Here is a 23,732-nt window from a genome sequence, read left to right as displayed (position 1 = left end):
AGAGGCAGAATCATGACCCAAGGCCCTTCGGGAATATCAACGCAAGCACTGACATCTAAACTGTCATCCCACTGATAATTCTCGCCACCCTTCCCTAAGATGCAGTGCCTGGGACCAGGGTGACCCTGGAGGCTTTTATAAAGGGCATTGGGGCCCGTCTCATCTGGCCGGTCCTGTTCGACCGAAGATATTCCGGAAGAGAGAAATCGGATAATGCTGAACTTTTCACCCGATGCTTTTTTTTTTTTTCTGAAAAAATGAAAAGCAAATGGGGTTGAAACCAGAGCCCGAGAGCATATGTACAGGTTTCCGGTTTCCAGTGCTGAAAGCCAGGGCCACATGTCCTCCAAAGCTGTTCGTGCCACTGTCCCAGGGCTGGAGCTAAGAGGACGGGAGCTGGAGAGACAGAACAGGAGCTAAAGCAGTTGCCCTGCATGCCTCAGATCCTGGTTCTTTTTATTTTATTTTATTTTATATTATTTCTTTTTGGGTCACACCCGGCAATGCACAGGGGTTACCCCTGGTTCATGCACTCAGGAATTACTCCTGGCAGTGCTCGGGGGACCCTATGAGATGCTGGGATTCGAACTCGGGTCGGCCGCATGCAAGGCAAATGCCCTCCCCACTGTGCTATCGCTCCAGCCCCATAGATCCTGGTTCTTATGCCCAGAAACACGTGTGGTGTCCTGAGCTCCACCAGGCCTGAGAGTGCAGAGTCAGGAGTCAGCCCGGGGTTGGTCCCACCCGGCCCTGGCAGTTGGTTTGGAAGCTCAAGTCAAAATGATGGGACCAGAATTCTCCAGACTTTTCTCACTCATTCAACTGTGTATTCACTCAAAACACACACACACACACACACACACACACACACACACACACAACACAAACACTCTCTCTCCCTCTCTCTCTCTTTCCCTCTCTCCCTCTCTCTCTCCCTCTCTCTCCCTCTCTTTCTCCCTCTCTTCCTCTCTCTCTCCCTCTATCTCTCCCTCTCTCTCTCCCTCTCTCTCTCTCCCTCTCTCTCTCCCTCTCTCTCTCTCTCTCTCCTTTTTTATTGAATCACTGTGAGACAGACCCTTACAGAGCTGTTCATGATTGGGTTTCAGTCACACAGTGTCCCAACACCCGCCCCTCCACCAGGGCACATTTCCCAGCACCAGTGTCCCCAGGGTCCCTCCCGTCACCCCCCACCCCACCCCCTGCCTGCCTCTGCCTCTATGGTGGGTGCTTTCCTTCTCTCTCTCTCTCACTCTCTCTCTCTTTCTCTCTCTCTCTCTCCCTCCCTTTCTCTGTCTCTCTGTCTCTGTCTCTCTCTCCTTTTGGGCATTGTGGTTTGCAGTATTGACACTGAAAGGTTATCAGGAATATCCCTTTACCTACTTTGAACCCTCAGATCTTGCCCAGTGTGACCCTTCCCAGCTACTATTGTCATCCTGGTCCCTTCTCTATCTTACCCACCCTCCTCACCACACACTCTTGTGGTTGGTTCCAACCATTGACCAGCCCTTCTGGCCCCTTTTCTCTGGCTGTGGATATTAGTCTTCTACTATATATACAATGATACTATATCTATCTATCTATTTACATATATATTTTTTAATATCCTACAAGGACTGGAGCGAGAGCACAGTGGGTAGGGTGTTGGCCTTGCATGCAGCTGACCCGGGTTCAATTCCTTCATCCCCCTTAGGAGCCCGGCAAGCTACCGAGAGTATCTCGCCCACATGGGAGAGCCTGGCAAGCTCCCCGTGGCGTATTTGATATGCCAAACACAGTCGCAACAAGTCTCACCATGGAGACATTACTGGTGCCCGCTCAAGTAAATCGATGAACAACGGGATGACAGTGCTCACAATCACAATCAATCACAATATTCCATTAATCACCGATTTCTCGGGCGGGCCCAGTAACCTCTCATTTCGTCCTTTCCCTGAGATCTTAGAAGTCCATCTCGACTCGGCCCTCCTAAGGATGTCGCACTGGGGGCTCTTCAGGGTCAGGGGAATGAGATCCAGCTTGTTACTGGATTTTGCATATGAATACATCATGGGAAGCTTGTAAGGCTGAAGGCTGTCCCATGTGGGCAGAAAACTCTCAGAAGCTTGCCAGTTTCTCCCAGAGGGAGAAGTAGGCTAAAGATATCGCTTCTGGGAGCTTTCTTTTAAGTCTCTCTGGATGTTGGCTACAGTGCTATCCCACAAATAAATGCAGTCCCTCTCTATCTGTCCCTCTCCTTCTGACTCATTTTATTCAGCACAATCCTCTCCATGTCCATCCATTTATACGCAAATGTCATGACTTCATTCCTGACACCTGTATAGTACTCCATACACACACCCTTGAGATTGGGGGGGGGGGGGTCCAGCTGGCTGCAGGTACATCAAGCAAACGACAAGGGCGTTCACAACAGAGAGAAAACGGGTGCTAGAACAACTCTGACAGATACGAAGCTGTGGGACCAGCTGAATGCCAAGACTGTTCCATCTGAGGAGAGGGATGCAGGGAAGGGCATGACTTTTTTTTTTTTCTTTTTGGGTCACAGCTGGAGATGCTCAGGGCTCACTCCTGGCTCTGCACTCAGGAATCACTCCTGGCGGTGCTCAGGGGACCCTATGGGATGCTGGGAATCGAACCCGGGTCAGCTGCGTGCAAGGCAAACGCCCTCCCCGCTGTGCTATCGCTCCAGTCCCAAGGGCATGAACCTTTTGAGCTGAACCTTGAGGGTTGGTTCTGCAACCAGCTGCAACGCCGGATATAGAGCTCCGAGAGGAGGCAGGAGCTGAGATAAGCCAGGGGCGATGCTCGCTGCAGCTGGCGTTGCGTCTCCGGGCCAGAGACCTAAATCTGAGCTGCATTTCCTCCTTCCTGGCTGCGAGCCCGTGACACGCTGAACTTTGAAGCAAAACATGAGCCCGCTGGAGCTATTGTCTGTGCTTGTGTAACCCGTCGGTTTGGCCCTGTCCTGGAAGCCAGCCTTGATGAAGGAAAATTCCACGGGACCTAGAGGGGAGAGGTCCCTCCTGGGGGAGGCGGGCAGGAGGCTGGAACACCACCCCCTCCCCGCCCCCCGCCCGCCCTTGGGACTGCCAAGTCCGCAACCAGCGCTGCAGGACAGGCTGCCCTGTCTCAGCCTCTCTTCTGAGCCCTCCGTGGGCTGCGGAGAACCCCGCTTCTCCCCACCCCCCACCCCAAGGTACCCTCCAGCGCTAGGCAGGAAAGAGGAAGCTGAGAACCGGGGCCAACACGGGCCCCCACCCGTTCTGGGCTGGGCAGGAAAAAGAAGCAAGACCAACAGCGTTCAGATCTCTGGACAGGCCTATTTCGGAGAAACGCAAGGCCCAGGAGGCAGGGGAAGTTTTCTTTCCAACCCCGAGGCCTCCCCCTGCACCCCCACCCCGCCCCCGCCTTGGCTATTCCTTCCAGCACTTTCTGTCCCCAGATATGTATGGGGGTGGAGGGGTCAGTGTTTTGCAGCTAGCACTCACTCTTGCTCGCTCCATGGATGGCGGGGAGCCCAGAGAAGGAACTCTGGTCTGGGAACTGAAAAAGGGGGCTTCCAGGCTGGAAAGCGTCCAGGGGGAGATGGTGCTTACTTGACTGCGAACCCCAGTACAACCTCTCTGAACACAGAGCAAGGAGTCACCCTCAGGACTGTGGCGTGTGGCCCAACACCCCCTTAGACTAGGCCCCCCTAAGAAAAAGTTGAATTTCCAATCCAGTCTTTCACCTAGAGACGCTTCTTGGAAATCTCCAAGTGAGGCCGAGAGATGCAAACTCCTCAGGGACTGCTACGGTGTTTGGATTTGATTTTATTCCTTTCCCCCCCGCCTTTTTTTCTTTTAGTTAGTTTGTTTATTTGTTTGGGCACCAACCCTGGCAATGCTCAGGGGTTGCTCCTGGCTCTGCACTCAGGAATCACTCCTGGCGGTGCCCGGGGGACCCTATGGGATGCCGGGGATCGAACCCGGGTCGGTGGCGTGCAAGGCCAGCGCCCTCCCCACTCTGCTATCACTCTGGCACTATTCTGGGTTTCCTTCACGTGAGCAGATCAGCCGTCAGGGCTGAACCACAAAAGGAAACGTGGGACTTGAAGCACAGAGAGCCGAACAGGGGACAGTCAGCTTTGCAAGATAAGCTGAAGGCAGAGCCAGAGCGACAGCACAGCGGGGAGGGCTGTGCACGCGGCTGACCCAGGTTTGATCCCCAGCATCCCATAGGGTCCCCGGAGCACCGTCAGGAGTGATTTCTGAGTGCTGAGTGCAGAGAGGGGTAACCTCTGAGCATCGCCAGGTGGGACCCAAACAAAGAAAAAAAATTTAAAAATAATAAAAAATAAAAAGATAAGCCAAAGGCTTCCTTCCTGGAACTTGCAGGAAGTTTGGGCGCAAAGTTTAGCAGTGGGGAGAGTTGAGGAGTTTTTGTGTTTTGGAGGGGCGGGGGCCACTGTTTGCAGTGTTAAGAGATCTAAGTCAGAACCTCACACCTAATGCAGCGAGCACTCTTACCTCTGAGAACACTCCAGTCTTCTTTGGTTGGTTTTTGTTTTTTGTTTTTTTGTTTTTTGGGTTTGTTTTTTTAGCTTTTTGGGTCACACCTGGCGATGCTCAGGGGTTCCTCCTGGCTCTGCACTCAGGAATCACTCCTGGCGGTGCTGAGGGGACCCTATTGGGATGCTGGGAATCAAACTCGGGTCGGCTGAGTGCAAGGCAAACGCCCTCCCCGCTGTGCTATCACTCCAGCCCTGCCCGCATTCTCTCTTGAGCGCGTTACTCTTACTATTCTCTCTTCCATTTGTCCCTTCCTCCTTCCCTCAAAAAGCTTCTAAATGAAATCTGTTTACTTAAAAAAAAAAAAAAAAAAAAGGGTGCAGCTTCTGTGGCTTCCTCGGCCGACTTTGTTATCCATCGCAGGACCAATCAGAAGAAGGCCGTGCCAGCATCTACCAATCCGTGTTCACCAACTCTTCCAAGGAGATGATGTGCTTCCCGGATTTCCCGTACCCCGACGACTACCCCAACTATATGCATCACACCAAGCTCCAGGCCTACATAAAGTCATTTGCCCAGAAGAAGGACCTGGTCAGATACATACAGTTTCAGGTAAGGGGCCGTAAGGCTGTGGGTGTCCACTGTGTATGGGCTTGGGGAAGAGGAAAAAAAAAAAAAACAATACAAAAAAACAGTTTCCTGTCCTAGAAATCAGAACCAACCAGAGTGGGGGGTTGAACAACTCACCAAATTGTGTGTCTTTTGCTCCCCTCAACGTGCTCGCCCACCAGGGACTTATTTTGAAATCCCTTAGGAAATACGAGCGGGCACGTCTCTCATTGAGAGACTTATTGTGACTGTTTTTGGCATATCCAATACACACGGGGAGCTTGCCAGGCTCTGCCGCATGGGCTCGATACTCTCGGTAGCTTGCCGGGCTCTCCGAGAGGGGCAGAGGAATCGAACTCGGGTCGGCTGCGTGAAAGGTGAATGCCCAACCATTGTGCTATCGCTCCAGCCCCCACTCCCAATCTTGACTGACAAAATATACACGGAGAAGGCTGGGACTGGAGCGATAGCACAGTGGGCAGGGCGTTTGCCTTGCATGCGGCCGACCCGGGTTCAATTCCCAATATCCCATAGGATCCCCCAAGCACGACCAGAAATGATTCCTGAGTGCAGAGCCAGGAGGAACCCCTGAGCATCGCCAGGGTAATTCCTGAGTGCATGAGCCAGGAGTGACCCCTGTGCATTGCCGGGTGTGACCCAAAAAGCAAAAAAATAAAAATAAAAATAAAAAAATAAAATTATTCCCTCCATAGAGGCACTGCACAGCGGGGTGAGTAGGGAAGGGAATGACTCATAAATAGGAGGGATTTCTTTCTGGTTTTCTTAAAGACCCTGGTTTTGAGTATAAAGAAATGCCCCAACTTCAGAGTCACCGGTCAGTGGGAAGTGGTAACGGAGAAGGATGGGAAACAGGAGACTTCCACTTTTGATGCAGTGATGATTTGCTCCGGACATCACGTGTACCCCAATCTGCCAACAGGTTCCTTTCCAGGTAGGTGTGGATGGGGCACGGGGTAGCTCACGGGGGCTGGAGTGCATGAGCCTGGGTGATGTCTGTCTGCAGAAGGCTGGACTCCCGCCCCGGCACCACAAGGTCCCCTGAGCATGGCCAGAAGCAAGCCCAGATACGAGTCAGTCGAAGGACTTTTAAACATTAAGACTGATGGGGCTGGAGCAATAGCACAGCGGGGAGGGCGTTTGCCTTGCACGCAACCGACCCAGGTTTGATTCCCAGCATCCCATAGGGTCCCCCGAGCATCACCAGGAGTAACTGCTGTGCAACGCTGGGTGTGAACCCCCCCACAAAAAAGCAAATAAATAAATAAACATTAAGACTGATAACAGGGGCTGGAGTGATAGCACAGTGGGGAGGGCACTGGCCTTGCACGCAGCCAACCCGGGTTCAATTCCCAGCATCCCATATGGTGCCTTAAACACCGCCAGGAGTAATTCATGAGTGCAAAGCCAGGTGTAACCCCCGTGCATTGCTGGGTGTGATGCAAAAAGCAAAAAATAAAAATGACTGATTACACAGAGGGGCCAAGAGCAGTGGACAGGGCGTTTGCCATCCACGTGACTGAACTAGGTTCCATCCCTGGCCCCCTACAGGGTCCCCCGAGGCCCACTGGGAGTGATTCTTGAATGCCGAGCCAGGAGTCAGTCCAGTCATTGCTGGGTGTGACCCCAAGACAAAAGCAAAGAAGACTGCTCATAGGAGGTTAATTAAAAAGTGGATATACAAGGGCTGGAGCAATAGCATTGCATGTGGCCAATACGGATTCGAACCCCGGCATCCCATAGGGTCCCGAGCATCACCAGGAGTGATTCCTGAGTGCAGAGCTGAGAGTCACCCCTGAGCATCACCGGGTTTGAGTATGAGCCCCCCAAAAGTGGGTATATATACAATATAAACTACCACTGTAGCACTGTCATCCCGTTGCTCATCAATTTGCTCGAGTGGGCACCAGTAACGTCTCCATCTTGAGACTTGTTACTGTGTTTGGCATATCAAATACGCCACGGGGAGCTTGCCAGGCTCTGCCGTGTGGGCGGGATACTCTCGGTAGCTTGCCGGGCTCTCTGAGAGGGGCGGAGGAATCGAACCCAGGTCCGCCGCATGTAAGGCAAACGCCCTACCGCTATGCTATCGCTTCAGTCCATATAAAGTATATTATACATTGTATATATTATGTATTACATGTGATATATACCATGATATATATGTGATATATATACCATGATATATAAGTATATTATATATGTGTGATATATATCACATATATAATATAAAGTTATTACATACACACAAAAGCCCATTTCTTCTGGAAATCAACTCAAACCTCTGTCCCCCCTGTTCCTCGCAGGACTGGACCAGTTCCAGGGACAGTACCTGCACAGCCGGGACTACAAGGGCCCCCAGGCCTTCCAGGGGAAGCGGGTGCTGGTGGTGGGCCTGGGGAACTCGGGCTGCGACATCGGCGTGGAGCTCAGTCGCCAGGCTGCCCAGGTACAGAGCTAAGGATGCTGGGAGAGAAGCCCCTCCCCCCCAGCTGACGCCTCCCCTCCGACCCCGCACGGAGCTGGGGCTTGGCCACCGGCAGCCACAAGAGAGCCACCAGGTTCAGGGTCAAGCCCAGCCTTGTCACTGCAGAAGCAGGACAGGGAGCCTGTGTAGAAGGGGCGCCTCCTGCTGGGACCCCAGGGGCCTGTGAGACCGTGAGACCAGATAAGCCTCAGGTGTCACTTTTCGGTTCAATGCACGCCTGGGTCTCCCAGCCCAAGCGTCATCGTTTTGGAGTGTCCCATAACCTGTGGCTGCTGCACTGAGCCCAGCACTGCACACGTGGGTGCAGGGAACTCTTCCATTAGGTTGTCTTGCGTTGTTTTTTTTTTCCAGCTAAGTAACTGACTCTGGGGTTCATCTATGTCATCAATTTGCTCGAGCGGGCACCAGGAACGTCTCCGTTGTGAGACTCTAGGCTAGTCGGAACAAATGACACCTCCGTTGATTGCTTTATAAATCCCTGAACTACTTTCTGCCATGGCTGCAATTGCGTGCAAGGCAATTTCTTGAAGGGAAATTGTTCCTTATCTTGGGGCCGGAGTGACAGCACAGCGGGTAGGGCGTTTGCCTTGCACGCGGCCGACCCGGGTTCGATCCCCGGCATCCCATATGGTCCCCCGAGCATCGCCAGGAGTAATTCCTGAGTGCAGAGCCAGGAGTAACCCCTGAGCATCTCCGGGTGTGACCCAAAAAGCAAAAAAAAAAAAAAAAAAACAAAACCAGAAGGAGCCCCATGAGCATCACCAGGTGTGACCCAAAAACGGCAAAAAAAAAAAAAAAATGAAAAAAACTGTTCCTTATCCAATATCTTATCCACGCCAATGGGAGAATATTCCTTGAGACCTGGCAGGCAATGACACCTTCGGCGCATGTCAATCAAACCCAAGGATTTTTCAAGTGCAAGTTCAGGAAGGAGCAAGACCAGGAGCTGTGAGGGAGTCTCAGGGAGGGCCAGGCCCGCGGTGGAGTTTAAGATGCTGTGAAGGCAGAGCGGAAGGACTGGGAAAAGGGGAACCAGAAACAGAGTTCAATTCTGAGCGTCTCCTCGGCCTGATTTTAGGGGAATCCCAGTAATTAGCACCAGCCACCCAGCCCAGTCCTCCCCCACTGGACTCACTAGACCCGAGGTCCCCTTCGAATCTCCCATCCTCTGGGTGTCTGAAGATTACATCTGCCTAAAAGGATTCCAAGAATCTCATTTTTTTTTTAATTTTTGGGTCATATCCAGCAATGCACAGGGGTTCCTCCTGGCTCTGCACTCAGGAATCACTCCTGGCGGTGTTCAGGGGACCGTATGGGATTCTGAGAGTCGAACCCGGGTCGGCTGCGTGCAAGGCAAACGCCCTCCCCGCTGTGCTATTGCTCCAGCCCCCACAAGACCCTCATTCTTTTTTTTTTTTTTTTTTTTTTGCTTTTTGGGTCACACCCAGCGATGCACAGGGGTCACTCCTGGCTCATGCACTCAGGAATCACCCCTGGCGGTGCTCAGGGGACCATATGGGATGCTGGGATTCGAACCCGGGTCGGCCGCGTGCAAGGCAAACGCCCTACCCGCTGTACTATCGCTCCAGCCCCAAGACCCTCATTCTTGCCCCCTACCTTGCACCTGCCCTCTGGCCCGGAGGGAGGCAGCCCTTCTGCCTTGCTTCTGCTTCTGGGCCAAATCACAGCCTGCGTTTGCCTTGCATGCAGCCGACATCGGTTCGATCCCCGGCATCCCATGGGGTGCCCTGAGCACCGCCAGGAGTAATTCCTGAGTGCAGAGCCGGGAGGAACCCCTGAGCATCCCCAGGTGGGACCCAAATTTCTTACAGGAAGATACTGAATCCCTATGGTTTACCCCCCATACCCCCTCCCCAGGTCATCATCAGCACCCGAAGTGGATCCTGGGTCATGAGCCGGGTTTGGGATCACGGCTACCCATGGGACATGGTCTACGTCACCCGCTTTGCAAACTTCATCCGGAATAACCTGCCTGGCTTCGTCTCTGATTGGCTCTACGTCAGGAAGATGAACACGTGGTTTAAGCACGAGAATTACGGCCTGGCGCCTTTAAATGGGTATGTCACGTGACCCGCGGGGGGTCTCACCCAGGCGGGTGCAGACCGCTTTCTCTCTCGCTACCTCCGCCTGGTGGAGGATGGTGGTATTGCACACCGGTGCCGGGGACACCTTGACACCCCCGTAGACCGAGGAGGGGGTGAAAATCGAATTGAAATCAGTATAGAAGGGAAAGGTGAACAGAGAAATAGCACATGGGGGTAGATGAAGTTAGATCACCCTGATTCCACGAATAATGACAATTGTGAATCTTTGCACAAAATTCTGAGGCAGTGCATCAACTGTGTCTTTGAGGAGTATCTTTCCCTCGCAGATGGGAGAATAGGAATAATAATCACGATCACAAAATCCCGTTAATCACTGATTTCTCGGGCGGGCTCAGTAACATCTCATTTCGTCCTTTCCCTGAGATCTTAGAAGTCTATCTCGACTCGGCCCTCCTAAGGATGTCGCACTGGGGGCTCTTCAGGGTCAGGGGAATGAGATCCAGCTTGTTACTGGACTTTGCATATGAATACACCATGGGGAGCTTGCAAGGCTGTCCCATGTGGGCAGGAAACTCTCAGAGGATTGCCAGTTTCTCCCAGAGGGAGAAGTAGGCTAAAGATATCACTTCTGAGAACTTGCTTTTAAGTCTCTCTCTGGATGTTGGCCATTGATGGGATTACACACACCTGGGTTCCTCTGCCGGTACCTTCATGCATGAGGCCTGTCCGAATGTGTGGAGAGGGGCCTCCAGCATGGCTGTAGCTAGATTCCGGTGGTCTTCGGCCTCCGAGATCTCTGCTCGGGGTGGGGAGGGAAGCTGGAGCCCATCCCCTCAGAGGGGGCCCGGGGAAGACAGCCAGGTGTGCGGGCAATGGTAACCCCATTTCCTCCCCATCAAGGCTACTGTGATGTTCAATAATATATTTTTTAAAAAGAGTGTTAGAATGGCTTTATGAACCCTAGAGTTACAAACCAACTCAATACTAGTTCTTAGTCATCTAGAGGGCTGGAGCGATAGCACAGTGGGTAGGGCATTTGCCTTGCACAGCCGACCCGGGTTCGATTCCTCCACCCCTCTCGAAGAGCCTGGCAAGCCACCGAGAGTATCCCACTCACACGGCAGAGCCTGGCAAGCTATTCGTGGAGTACTCAGTGTGCCAAAAACAGTAACAAGTCTCACCATGGAGACGTCACTGGTGCCTGGTCGAGCAAATCAATGAGCAACAGGAAGGCAGTGACAGTGACAGTCATCTAGAATTTTCTAATATAGAAACTGGAGCGCTAGTAGAGTGGGGAGGGCGTTTGCCTTGCACACGGCTGACCCAGTTTCGATCCCTGACATCCCATAGGGTCCGCTGAGCACCACCAGGAGAAATCACTGAATACCACCAGGTGTGACCCAAAAAGCCTGTAGTACTGTCATCCCGTTGTTCATGATTTGCTCAAGCAGGCACAGTAACATCTCCATGGTGAGACTTGTTGTTACTGTTTTTGCATATCGAATACGCCACGGGGAGCTTGCCAGGCTCTGCCATGCGGGCGGGATACTCTCGGTAGCTTGCCGGGCTCTCCGAGAGGAACAGAAGAATTGAACCCGGGTCAGCCCACGTGCAAGGCAAACGCCCTACTCGCTGTGCTATCGCTCCAGCCCAGACCCAAAAAAGCCAAAATAAATAAAGTTGAAATAAAAAAGAATTATCTAATACATTTTGAAGGAGAATGCATGCAGCAGAGCAGAGTTGCACGACCTGGCCTGGCTTGTAGGGGGGGTCTCAAAATCAGAGAGAATGAAATCTTGACCTTTTTGCTGGAGAGGCCAGAAGCCAGAAATGCAGAAAGCAAGAAAGAGCACAGAGCAGTCTGAAAAAAAAATTTAGTCAAAGTCCTGCATTTATTTCTCCATCACCAAAGAGCCCAGCACGATTGGATATTCCAGGTGGAAAGGTCAGTCAGATAGAGGCCCTAGAGATAGTACAGCCAGGACGGCACTTGCTTTGCAAAGAGTTGACCCATGGTTTACTCCGTAGCATCCTGTTTGGTCCCCTGGGCACAGCCAGGCCTGGCACATAAAAAATAAATAAACATGGGCTGGAGCAATAGCACAGCGGGTAGGGCATTTGTTTTGCATGTGACCAGCCTGGGTTCGATTCCCAGCATCCCATAGGGTCCCCGAGCACCGCCAGGGGTAATTCCTGAGTGCAGAGCCAGGAGGAACCCCTGTGCAATGCTGGATGGGACCCAAAAATAAATAAATAAATAAATAAGGATTGATCGATTACAGGAAAGAAAGAGGTTCTAGGTAGGTACCACGAAAAAGGATTTATGAAGAAGTTTCACCTTTGTATGGTGAAACGGACATGCTAAGTTTTGTCCATGCTAGCATACTTATCTTTGTGGGTTTTGAAAATCAGCTTAGGGGAAGGGCAGGATTCTGCCTAGGTAGGCTCCCTGTTCAGTCCCCCCCCAAAATTGTTTATTTTATGCATTAAAAAATAATGCCTGATGTTTGATATCAAAAGATAATGTTTTAAAAAATAATGTTTGTGGGGCTGAGCGATAGCACAGCGGGTAGGGCGTTTGTCTTGCACACAGCTGACCCGGGTTCAATCCCCAGCATCCCATGTGGTCCCCTGACCACCGCCAGGAGTAATTCCTGAGTTCAGAGCTAGGAGGAACCCCTGTGCATTGCCGGGTGTGACCCAAAAGGAAAAAAAATGTTTGATATCTCATGTGTATATGTATAATGCAACATAACATAATGTACCAAGGATCAAAGTGATAGAACAGCAGGGAGAGCATTTGTCTTGCACACAACTGACCCGGGTTCGATCCCCGGCATCCCACAGGGTCTCCTGAGCACTTTCAGGAGTAATTCCTGAGTGCAGAGCCAGGAGTCAGCCCTGAGCATCGCCAGTTGTGACCCAAAAAAGCAAAACAAAAACCAAAAAAAAAACAGGGCTGGAGCAATAGCACAGCGGGTAGGGCATTTGCCTTGCAAGCCGCTGACCCAGGTTCAATTCTCAGTATCCCATCTGGTTCCCTGAGCACTGTCAGGAGAAATTCCTGAGTGCATAGACAGGAGCAACCCCTGTGCATCACCAGGCGTGACCCAAAAAGCAAAAATAAATAAATAAATAATTTTAAAAACCAAAAAAAAACATACTGTATCTCATAGCACTGTCTGTATCACTGTCATCCCGTTGTTCATCGATTGGCTCGAGCGGGCACCAGTAACGTCTCCACTGTGAGACTTGTTGTGACTGTGTTTGGCGTATCAAATACACCGTGGGCAGTTTGCCAGGATCTGTTGTGTGGACACGATACTCTTGATAGCTTGCTGGGCTCTTCGAGAGGGACAGAGGAATCGAACCCGGGTTGGCCGCATGCAAGGCAAACGCCCTACCCCGCTGTGCTATCACTCCAGCCCACTGTATCTCATATATACATATAAGAGAAGTTCCAAAGTATGAATTAGTAAGGATTTTTTAAAATTTTATAAGAGTAACTGCAAGTTTTATTTTGGGCTTCACCCTTCAGAAAATTAAAACCTAATTTTAGAAATCCTGCCCCCCTGAGAACTAAGCTCGCTCCCAGAAAGAAAAGCTTTTGATTACCCTTGTTGCCAACCTCCAACTTGTCCCTGACGTGGGGGGATGGCTTTCCTGTGGCCCTTATATTTTACCATCTTATAAGGTAGAAGGGACTGGAGCGAGAGCACAGCGGGTAGGGCGTTCGCCTTGCACGCAGCCGGCCCAGGTTCGATTCCTCCATCCCTCTCGGAGAGCCCGGCAAGCTACCGAGAGGATCCCGCCCACACGGCAGAGCCTGGCAAGCTCCCCATAGCGTATTCAAGATGCCAAAAACAGTCACAACAAGTCTCACCATGGAGACGTGACTGGAGCCCACTCGAGCAAATTGATGAGCAACAGGATGACGGTGACAGTGACAGCGAGAAGGTAGGAGAGTTCACAGAATCACAGAGGCAGGAGCAAAGCAGCTATGTAAGGATCACTTCGAAGATCGATTTAACTGGGGAGGCTGCCGTCGGGGCGGGGTGGGGGAAATTCCAGATTCCTGGAAGGAAACTGGCATCAAAGCGAAGACAGTCATCAAAGGGAAAAAAAAAAAACCCACAGAAGCGCAGTACCAAAGGTGGCTCCACTTCCTTCTGTCCCCATGGGTGGTAAAAAGGCCCCAAAGGTGTTGAGGGACTGTCCACCCCAACAAACCCCATTTCCTCCCGGAAGAGCAAATCCTTGTCACGCGAGTTCATGAATCGTCACCCTCAGCGATGTGCTCAGAGCTCTCCAGGTCACGTCAGTTCAAAGGATTGTGGGACTGAGTCTCTCTCCCCAACGCCCCCCTTCCCCCGCCCCCCCACGATACACAGAAAAAGAGAGAACCAGACCTCTTGGCCACTTTACTGTGTCTGGGAACTTGTCCTGTTGTCAGCCAGTGGGTGACTCTCCAGATCCTTGTGTACCTGTAAGAGATTCTTCCCAGGGCCGGGGCTGGAGCAATAGCACAGCGGGTAGGGCGTTTGTGCTTGCACGCGGCCGACCCGGGTTCGATTCCCAGCATCCCACATGGTCCCCTGAGCACTGCCAGGAGTGATTCCTGAGTGTAGAGCCAGGAGTAACCCCTGTGCATCGCCAGGTGTGACCCAAAAAGCCAAAAAAATGAGATTCTTCCCAGGGCCCAAGAGGGCACTTGGGTAGAACTGTGACAGGGGCTACATATGGCATTGCTCCAAAGTAGTGAACCTACTACCTCCTTCCAACACACAGTTCTTGTCCAGAGTGACCCTTCCTATCTATTATTGTCATACTGGTCCTTTTTCTATCTTAACTTCCCTCCACTCCACACACACACACACACACACACTTGTGATAGCTTTTCCAATCATTGACCAGTCCTCCTGGCCCCTGTTTTCCCTGGCCTTGAATATTAGTCTCATACTATTTTTTTTTACTATCCCACAAACGAATGCAGTTATTCTCTGTCCCTCTCCATCTGACATACTCTTCATGTCCATCCATTTACATGATAAGCTTTCAGTGTCTGTATTGCAAACCATAATACAGTGCCCAAAACTGTGTGAGTGGGAAGAGAGAGAGAGAGAGAGAGAGAGAGAGAGAGAGAGAGAGAGAGAGAGAGAATAGTACCTCCCATAGAGGTGGGGGATGGGTGGGTAGGAGGGAAACTGGGGACATTGGTGGTGGGAAATGGACACTGGTGAAGAGGTGGGTGTTGGAACATGATATGACTGAAATCCAATCATGAATAACTTTGCTGTCTCACTGTGTATCTCACTGTGATTCAATTCAAAAAAATTATAAAAAAACTAATAAGAGTAAAAGAATCATTTTTAAAAGAAGAAGAAGCGAATCCAGTGGTGTTTTGAGTGAAGCAAAACTGTTCAGCCTTGGGGCTGGAGCAATAGCATAGCGGGGAGGGCGTTGGCCTTGCATGTGGCCAACCCGGGTTCGATTCCCAGCGTCCCATAGGGTCCCCTGAGCACTGCCAGGAGTAATTCCTGAGTGCAGAGCCAGGAGTAACCCCTGAGCATCGCCGGGTGTGACCCAAAAGCAAAAAAAAAAAAAAAGTCTAGTCTGGGGGCCGGAGCGATAGCACAGCGGGGAGGGCATTTGCCTTGCATGCAGCTGACCCAGGTTCGATCCTCGGCATCCCATAGGGTCCCCTGAGCACTGCCAGGAGTAATTCCTGAGTACAGAGCCAGGAGTCAGCCCTGAGCATTGCCAGATGTGACCCAAAAATAAAAAAAAAAACACCTGTTCATCTTTGGTTCCAATGCTGTGTCCCTCAGAGGTCATCCACAGAAACGAGGGACGGGGACAGAGAGAGGTCTGCTTCCCGTCCCTTAGCTTCCTTATCTCCCGGTCCCCAGCACTCTTCGGAAAGAGCCCGTGTTTAACGACGAGCTCCCGGCCCGGATTCTGTGCGGGGCCTTGTCCATCAAGCCAGGCGTGAAGAAATTCACTGCGACCTCAGCCGTCTTCGAGGATGGGACCGTCTTCGAGGGTGTCGACTGTGTTGTTTTTGCAACGGGCTACGGCTACGCCTATCCCTTCCTCGAGGACTCCATCATCAAGAGCAGGAACAACGAGGTCACCCTGTTTAAAGGGATCTTCCCTCCTCCTCTGGAGAAGCCAACCATGGCCGTCATCGGCCTCGTCCAGTCCCTGGGAGCTGCGATCCCCACGGCTGACCTGCAAGCTCGCTGGGCTGCCAAAGTGTTGGCCAGTAAGTAGGTCAAGTGTCTCTCCCGGAGCCCGGGAGTGTTTAATGAGCAGCTACTATATGCCAGGTACCTTGGTAGGTGCTGGAGAGGGGAAATATGACACGCATGAGTCTTGGTTTCATGGGTGCCTTAAGACAAGAGGGGAGGGGCTGGAGCGATAGCACAGCGGATAGGGCGTTTGCCTTGCACTCGGCCAACCCGGGTTTGATTCCCAGCATCCCATATGGTCCCCTGAGCACCGAGGAGTAATTCCTGAGTGCATGAGCCAGGAGTAACCCCTGTGCATCACCGGGTGTGACCCAAAAAGCAAAAAAAAAAAAAAAAAAGACAAGAGGGGAAGTCACAGAGTGTCCTGGGGTAAGGGGAACTGGTCAGTGAGATCATTTCTTTATTTTTTTTCCCCAATGATTTAATTGTTTTGCTTTTTGGGTCACACCTAGTGATGCTCAGGGGTTACTCCTGGTTCTGCAGTCAGGAATCACTCCTGGCAGTGCTCCAGGGACAACATGAGATACCGGAGATCGGACCCGGGTCAGCCACGTGCAACGCAAACGCCCTCCCCGCTGTCCTATCACTCTGGTCCCAGTTAGATAATTTCTAATAAAAGGGTTCCAATGAGATATACGGGGGGGAGGTCAGAGAGAGGTGGGGAAGGTCGCTTGCCTTGCATGCAGTCAACCTGGGGTCAATCCCTGGCCCTGTGTTTGGTCTCCTGAGCCTGCCAGGAATGATCCCTGATTACAGAGCCCAGAGTAAGACCTAGGAACCATCGGGTAGCACCAAAAGAACAAAAAGAAAATAAATACAGAGAAAGTTTTTAAGTTATTATGTGTATAATGTGTGACCAAGGCCCGGTGAGGAGTCGGATCTCCAGAGTGGCTTAGGTGCTTTGAAACTGCAAAGTTCACCATGACTGCCTCTCTGCGGTCAGCGTGCAGTTCCCTGAGCGAGATCATGGAACTCAGTTTGCAGTTCCCTGACGAAATCACTGATCTCAGCTTGCAGTTAATGAATCTCAGCTTGCAGTTCCCTGAGTGAGATCATTGATCTCAGCTTGCAGTTCCCTGAGTGAGATCATTGATCTGAGCTTGCCGTTTCCTGAGCGAGATCATTAATATCAACTAGCAGTTCCCTGAGCGAGATCACTGGTCTCAGCTTGCAGTTCCCTGAGCGAGATCACTGATCTCAGCTTGCAGTTCCCTGAGTGAGATCACTGGTCTCAGCTTGCAGTTTCCTGATCGAGATCACTAATCTCAACTTGCAGTTCCCTGATCGAGATCACTGGTCTCAGCTTGCAGTTCCCTGAGCGAGATCACTGGTCTCAGCTTGCAGTTCCCTGAGCGAGAGAGATCACTGGTCTTAGCTTGCAGTTTTCTGAGTGAGATCATTAATCCCAACTTGCAGTTCCCTGAGCGAGATCACTGGTCTCAGCTTGCAGTTCCCTGAGCGAGATCACTAATCTCAACTTGCAGTTCCCTGAGCGAGATCACTGATCTCAGCTTGCAGTTCCCTAAGCGAGAGAGATCACTGGTCTTAGCTTGCAGTTTCCTGAGTGAGATCATTAATCCCAACTTGCAGTTCCCTGAGAGGGATCAGTGATCTCAGCTTGCAGTTCCCTGAGTGAGATAATTGGTTTCTCAGGTCTGTGTTTCTGCAGACAGTTTGAGTCTCTCCTACAAAACCCTCTTAGTGGCATGTCCACAGAGATGGGATAATATTCATTGTGCACAATTACTTCTGATTCCTTGTCTTTTCTAAAGCTTCTTTTTTATCCCTTTCTAGACAAATGTACCTTGCCAAGTGAAAAGGAAATGATAGACGACATTGATGAGAAAATGGGAAAGAAACTCAAGTGGTAAGAGCGAGTATTTGATGGGGCTGGAGCCTTGGGGTAGAGAATCAGAGGAGGGGCTGGAGCCATAGCACAGCATGTAGGGCATTTGCCTTGCACGCGACCGACCCGGATTCGATTCCCAGCATCCCATAGGGTCCCCCAAGCACCACCAGGAGTCATTTCTAAGTGCAGAACCAGGAGTAACCCCTGAACATGCCAGGTGTGACTCAAAAGCAGAGAGAGAGAGAGAGAGAGAGAATCAGGGGAACCGTCACCCAAAGACCAGGGTCAATTCACTGTAAATCACTCTGGCCATAGGCAAAAGGCCAACATGGTATCAGATCATGATAGAGGTTAGGGAGGGAGAGGAGCAATCTGTTCATGAGGAGTGAATGAGCGAATCAAAGATGTGGCAAAGAGGGGGCCAGGGCAAGAGTACAGTGGGAAGGACATTTGCCTTGCACACAGCAGATCTGGGTTCAATCCCCGGCATCCCACAGGGTCCCCCCAGCACTTCCCGGAGTGATTCCTGAGTGCAGAGCCACGAGGAACCCCAGAGCACTGCTGATTGTGCACCCCCCCAAAAAAAAGTAAAATAAAAAGAATTTTGCAAAAGAGAAGAGGGGAGTAGGACTAGAATGGCTAATGGAGTTGTTCACTGTATCACTGTCATCCCGTTGATCATTGATTTGCTCAAGTGGGTACCAGTAACGTCTTCATTCATCCCAGCCCTGAGACTTTAGCAGCCTTTCTTTACTCTTCCTTCCCAATGGTGCCGCATTAAAGGCTCTTCAGGGTCAGGGGAATGAGACCCATCATTGTTACTGATTTTGGCATATGAATACGCCATGGGGAGCTTGCCAGGCTCTCCCATGTGGGCAGGAAACTCTTGGTAGCTTGCCAGGTTCTCCCAGAGGGAGAGCTAGGCTATAAGTTTTTGGGAGCTTGGTTTTATAGTCTCTATAAAAATGGATGTTGGCTGTTGGTGGGATTACATGGCGCTGTGGGCAGTCCCTGGGTGTGACTGCCTAGCTACTGGAAAATGGGCGATCTGGGTGGAGGAGTCCCAGTCCCGATCCAAGCTGGCTTGGAGGTCTCAGCCTCAGGTCCCACACACCTGGGTTCCTCTGCCGGTACCTTCATGCATGAGGCTTGTCCAAGCGTGTGGAGAGTGGCCCTGAGCATGGCTGTGGCTGGGTTCTGGAGGTCTTCAGCTGCTTGGGATGAGGAGGGGAACTCAACCCACTCTCTCCAGGTAAAAGCCAATAACAATAATAATAATTAAAACTTCTCCAAAAAAAAAAAAAAGATAGGGCAAACCCCCTGGATGTGTTGAGAATCTTTTAGGTTATTTATTCAACCATCTTCTTCTTGGTCTCTTGAGTGGGTTTAAGAGCTATGGCAGAACTTACAATCTCGGGAATGTTTATTTATTTTTTAAAATTTATTTAATTTTTAATTAGTGAGTCACAGTGAGGGTACAGTTACAGATTCACACATTTTCCTGCTTTTTTTCCTGCATGCAATGTTCAAGAGCCCATCCCTCCACCACCCCACCACAAGTGTCCATTCTCCACCACCAATGAACCCAGTATCCCTCCCCACCCCACCCTGCTTCTGTGGCAGGGCATTCCAATTTGTTCTCTCTCTCTTCTTTTGGGTGTTGTGGTTTGCAGTAGGGGTATTGAGTGGCCATCCTGTTCAGTCTCTAGTCTACTTTCAGCACGCATCTCCCTTCCCGCACAGTATCTCCAATCACATTTTACTTGGTGTTCCCTTCTCTATCTGGGATGACTTTCCCCCAGCATGTGAGGCCAGCTTCCAAGCCATGGAGCCAACCTCCTGGTATTATATACTACTATTCTTGGGTATTAGTCTCCTACTCTGTTATTTTATATGCCACAGATGACAATCTCGGGAACATTTAAACCAGAGTGAGAAAGTGCAGAGTTTTGCAGGAAGATCTAAGATGTAAACTTAAGTCAACTTCAAATGAAGCCACAAGCAGCAGTGGGCAAGGGAAAACTTGCTGGGGGACAGATTTTCCCCGAAGTCCCCGCACAAGTTGCGAACCAGGTCCGGGAAGATGTAGGGTGAAAGATAACAGGCACATGGAAAAACCCCCTCCAGGAGCAGCCAATGGCTGTTCACTTTATTGCCAGATACACACATATTTTATAGAGGGTCTCGGCTTACAGGAAGGCCCAATCCCATAACGTTTATTTTTTTTTTCTTTTTGGGTCACACCTGGCAATGCACAGGGGTTATCTCCTGGCTTTGTACTCAGGAGTCACTCCTGGTGGTGCTCAGGGGACCATATGGGATGCTAGGAATCGAACCTGGGTCGGCCTCGTGCAAGGCAAACGCCCTACCCTCTGTGCTATTGCTCCAGCCCCCGCAATCCAATAGCGTTTAGCATCCTTGGCCTGTCACCCTTCCTACTCTGCTCTGCCCCTGTTCGATCCCAACCACCGCCAGATGCTGCAGTTAGGATGACCCGCTGAGCACACGTGACCATTTCTGTGTCTTGCGCATGTGACTAGGAAGTCACGTGAGTGAGTCTCAAGGCTGGACACTGGGTGCTGACCCCCTGTCCTTGCCCACTTTTGCCCAGATGCTCCCTTCAGCGGGGCCTCGCATCAGGACCACTTTGTAAGGTCGGGTCTTACCTGCTCCGGTACCCATCGGCAGACTCCGCAGAATCTCAGCCTTCCTCTTTCCACGGCGCTTCGCCCAATGGGCAAAGAGCCACCACGGGGGTCTGTTTACCCGGTGGCACTCGACTCTCCCCCCCTTCCCCCCTGCCCTCAGGTTTGGCCAGAGCCAGACGCTGCAGACGGATTACATCTCCTACATGGACGAGCTGGGCTCCTTCATCGGCACCAAGCCCAGCATCCCGTGGCTCTTCCTCACCGACCCCCAGCTGGCCCTGGAGGTCTTCTTCGGCCCCTGCAGCCCCTACCAGTTCCGGCTGGTGGGGCCGGGCAAGTGGGAGGGGGCGAGACACGCCATCCTGACGCAGTGGGACCGCGCAGTGAAGAGCACCAGGACCCGGGCCGTGCGAGAGGCGCAGAGACCCCGGCCCCTCCACGACCTGCTCCGGCTGCTCTCGCTGCCCGCTCTGCTGCTCGCGGCTTTCCTGACGCTTTACTAGCGAGACGTCCCCTCGGGCACTTCGCGCGCTGCAGGCTCCTCCCTACCGCCTCCTTCCTCCTCTCTGCCTCCTGCAGGTCAGAGTCGAGAGCGAACGCACAGGTGTTCCCTTTCCGGCGAGCCTCAGTGCTCCGCCAGCCCAGTCATAAGTCCGAGAGACCAAACGTGGGATGCTCATGGACGAGATGAAGGATGACAGGAAAGACGCGGCTGGTACCCACATTCAGATTCACAGGCCTGGGGCCAGAGCGACAGCAGAGCGGGGAGGGCGCTTGCTTTGCACGCAGCCCACCTGGGTTCCATCCCTGGCAGCCCGGAGGGTCCCCCGAGCACCGCCAGGAGTGATTCATGAGGGCAGAGCCAGGAGTCAGCCCTGAGCATCGCCGGGTGTGGCCCCAAGTAAAAGCAGATGTACAGGTTGAGCACGAGGCTTTTCAGGAGGGTTTTTTTTTTTTTTTTTTTTTTTTGCTTTTTGGGTCACACCCAGTGATGCTCAGGGGTTACTCCTGGCTTTGCACTCAGGAATTACTCCTGGCAGTGCTTGGGGGACCATATGGGATGCGGGGGATCGAACCCAGGTTGGTCGAGTGCAAGGCAAACGCCCTCCCCCCTGTGCTATCGCTCCGGCCCCTTCAGGAGGGTTTTATTCAGAGTTGAGTTGGCATCCCACAGATGATGAATCTTCCAACCCTGTCTCCTCAGCCCCCCTAGGTTGTTCGATGTTTTGTAGTTTTCAGTGGCATAATCTTCCCCCCATCCAACATCAGATGTACCCTAAGAATTTCCTATTTATATTGCAAACCATAATGTTCCAAAGGAGAGAGAGAGTATGGAGGAAATTGTCTGCCATAGAGGCAGGGGGAGGGGCGGGATGGGGGGATACTGGGGACATGGGTGGTGGACAATGTGCACTGGTGGAGGGATGGGTGATCGATCATTGTATGAAACTGAAACTCAAACACGAAAGCTTTGTAACTGTAGCTCACAGTGATTCAATAAAATAATTTTTAAAAATGTAGCACTGTAGCACTGTCATCCCATTGCTCATCGATTTGCTCGAGCGGGCACCAGTAACGTATCCATGGTGAGACTTATTGTGACTGTTTTTGGCATATCATATACGCCACGGGGAGCTTGCCAGGCTCTGCCGTGTGGGCAGGATACTCTCAGTAGCTTGCCGGGCTCTCCGAGAGGGGCGGAGGAGTCGAATCTGGGTCGGCTGCGTGCAAGGTAAACGCCTTCCCCACTGTGCTGTCGCTCCAGTCTGCTATCGCTTCAGTCCAGTTTGCTGATGGTTTTTGCCAATACGCAGAAAATTGATCCAGTGACCTTGATGTAGATTGCAACTCACTCTCTCCACGGCTGATCATGAAGTCTGAAATTAAAGATGGGTTTGCTTCTCCCGAAGAGAGTCTCTTACCCGCACACCTGGCTGTCTTCCCCGTAGCCCCTCGGAGGGGATGGGCTCCAGCTTCCCTCCCCACCCCGAGCAGAGCTCCCGGCAGCTGAAGACCACCAGAACCTAGCTACAGCCATGCTCGAGGCCCCTCTCCACACGTTCGGACAGGCCTCACGCATGAAGGTACCGGCAGAGGAACCCAGGTGTGTGTAATCCCATCAACGGCCAACATTCAGAGAGAGACTTAATTAAAAGCAAGCTCTCAGAAGCGGTATCTTTAGCCTTCTTCTCCCTCTGGGAGAAACTGGCAATCTTCTGAGAGTTTCCTGCCCACATGGGACAGCCTTGCAAGCTCCCCATGGTGTATCATATGCAAAGTCCAGTAACAAGCTGGATCTCATTCCCCTGATCCTGAAGAGCCCCCAGTGCAACATCGTTGGGAGGGCCGAGTCGAGATGGACTTCTAAGATCTCAGGGAAAGGATGAAATGAGATGTTACTGAGCCTGCCCGAGAAATCGGTAATTAACGGGAATTTTGTGATTTGTGATTGCTTCTCCCATCCCAGTTTGGACAACTTTTTTCTGTTTCTTGCCTCCTGGCACTGACAATCAGGCCCGGGATGACGTCAAACAGGAGAGAGCTTGTTTGTGAACTGCAGCATAAACTGTTTAGTCTTTCCCCAAACCCCGGAAGCCTGTATGGTCCCCCGAGCACTGCTAGGAGCAATTCTGAGTCAGGAGCCAAGAGGAACCTCTGAGCATTGCTGGAGATATGGCACCAAAACAAAATAGCAACAAAAAACATCGAGTCAAACATGCTAGTTTGATCCTTGATTGTGCATAAAATTCCTGAGCAGCGCCCGGAATGGTCCCGGAGCACTGAGCCAGGAATATGGCCTGAGTACCACTGGATATGGCCCGCAAACCAGAAAAGAAAAAAAAATCAAGGCCAAAAAGATAGTGCATTGGTTAGGGCACTTGCCTTGCAAGTGGCTGACCCAGGTTTTATCCCCTGCCCCTATATGATCTCCCGAGCCCTAGCAGGAGTGATTCCTGATTGCACACCAGGAGTAAGTTCCAGGAATGGCCCCACACAAAACAAAATACCATTCTATCTCATTCTATTCTTAGACATTTTTTTTTTGCTTTTTGGGTCACACCTGGCAATGCACAGGGGTCATTCCTGGCTCATGCACTCAGGAATTACCCCCGGCGGTGCTCAGGAGACCCTATGGGATGCTAGAATTCGAACCCGGGTCGGCTGCGTGCAAGGCCAACACCCTCCCCGCTGTGCTATCACTCCAGCCCCTATTCTTAGACATTTATTAAGGATGGGAAACATGGCCTGGAGTGATAGCACAGCGGGGAGGGCATTGGCCTGGCATGCGGCCAACCCAGGTTCGATTCCCAGCATC

At 51.7% G+C, this 23,732-nt stretch overlaps 1 protein-coding gene across 1 annotated transcript in view; it reads left to right on the top strand.

The window, feature by feature from the left end:
• Positions 1–20,919, top strand: part of FMO3 (flavin containing dimethylaniline monoxygenase 3) — a 24,687-nt gene extending 3,768 nt beyond the window's left edge. The window contains exons 2-8 of the mRNA XM_055121210.1: positions 4,911–5,099; positions 5,886–6,048; positions 7,421–7,563; positions 9,481–9,680; positions 15,578–15,933; positions 17,714–17,786; positions 20,577–20,919. Of these exons, the coding sequence (XP_054977185.1) occupies positions 4,911–5,099; positions 5,886–6,048; positions 7,421–7,563; positions 9,481–9,680; positions 15,578–15,933; positions 17,714–17,786; positions 20,577–20,919 (1,467 nt within the window). The remainder of the gene's footprint in view (positions 1–4,910; positions 5,100–5,885; positions 6,049–7,420; positions 7,564–9,480; positions 9,681–15,577; positions 15,934–17,713; positions 17,787–20,576) is intronic.
• Positions 20,920–23,732: the final 2,813 nt, after the last annotated feature.

The sequence above is a fragment of the Sorex araneus genome, chromosome X (genome assembly GCF_027595985.1).
Source record: "Sorex araneus isolate mSorAra2 chromosome X, mSorAra2.pri, whole genome shotgun sequence".
Classification (NCBI taxonomy): Eukaryota; Metazoa; Chordata; class Mammalia; order Eulipotyphla; family Soricidae; genus Sorex; species Sorex araneus.
Note: the sequence above shows the minus strand (reverse complement) of the source record. Positions and strands in the feature narration are given on the sequence as shown.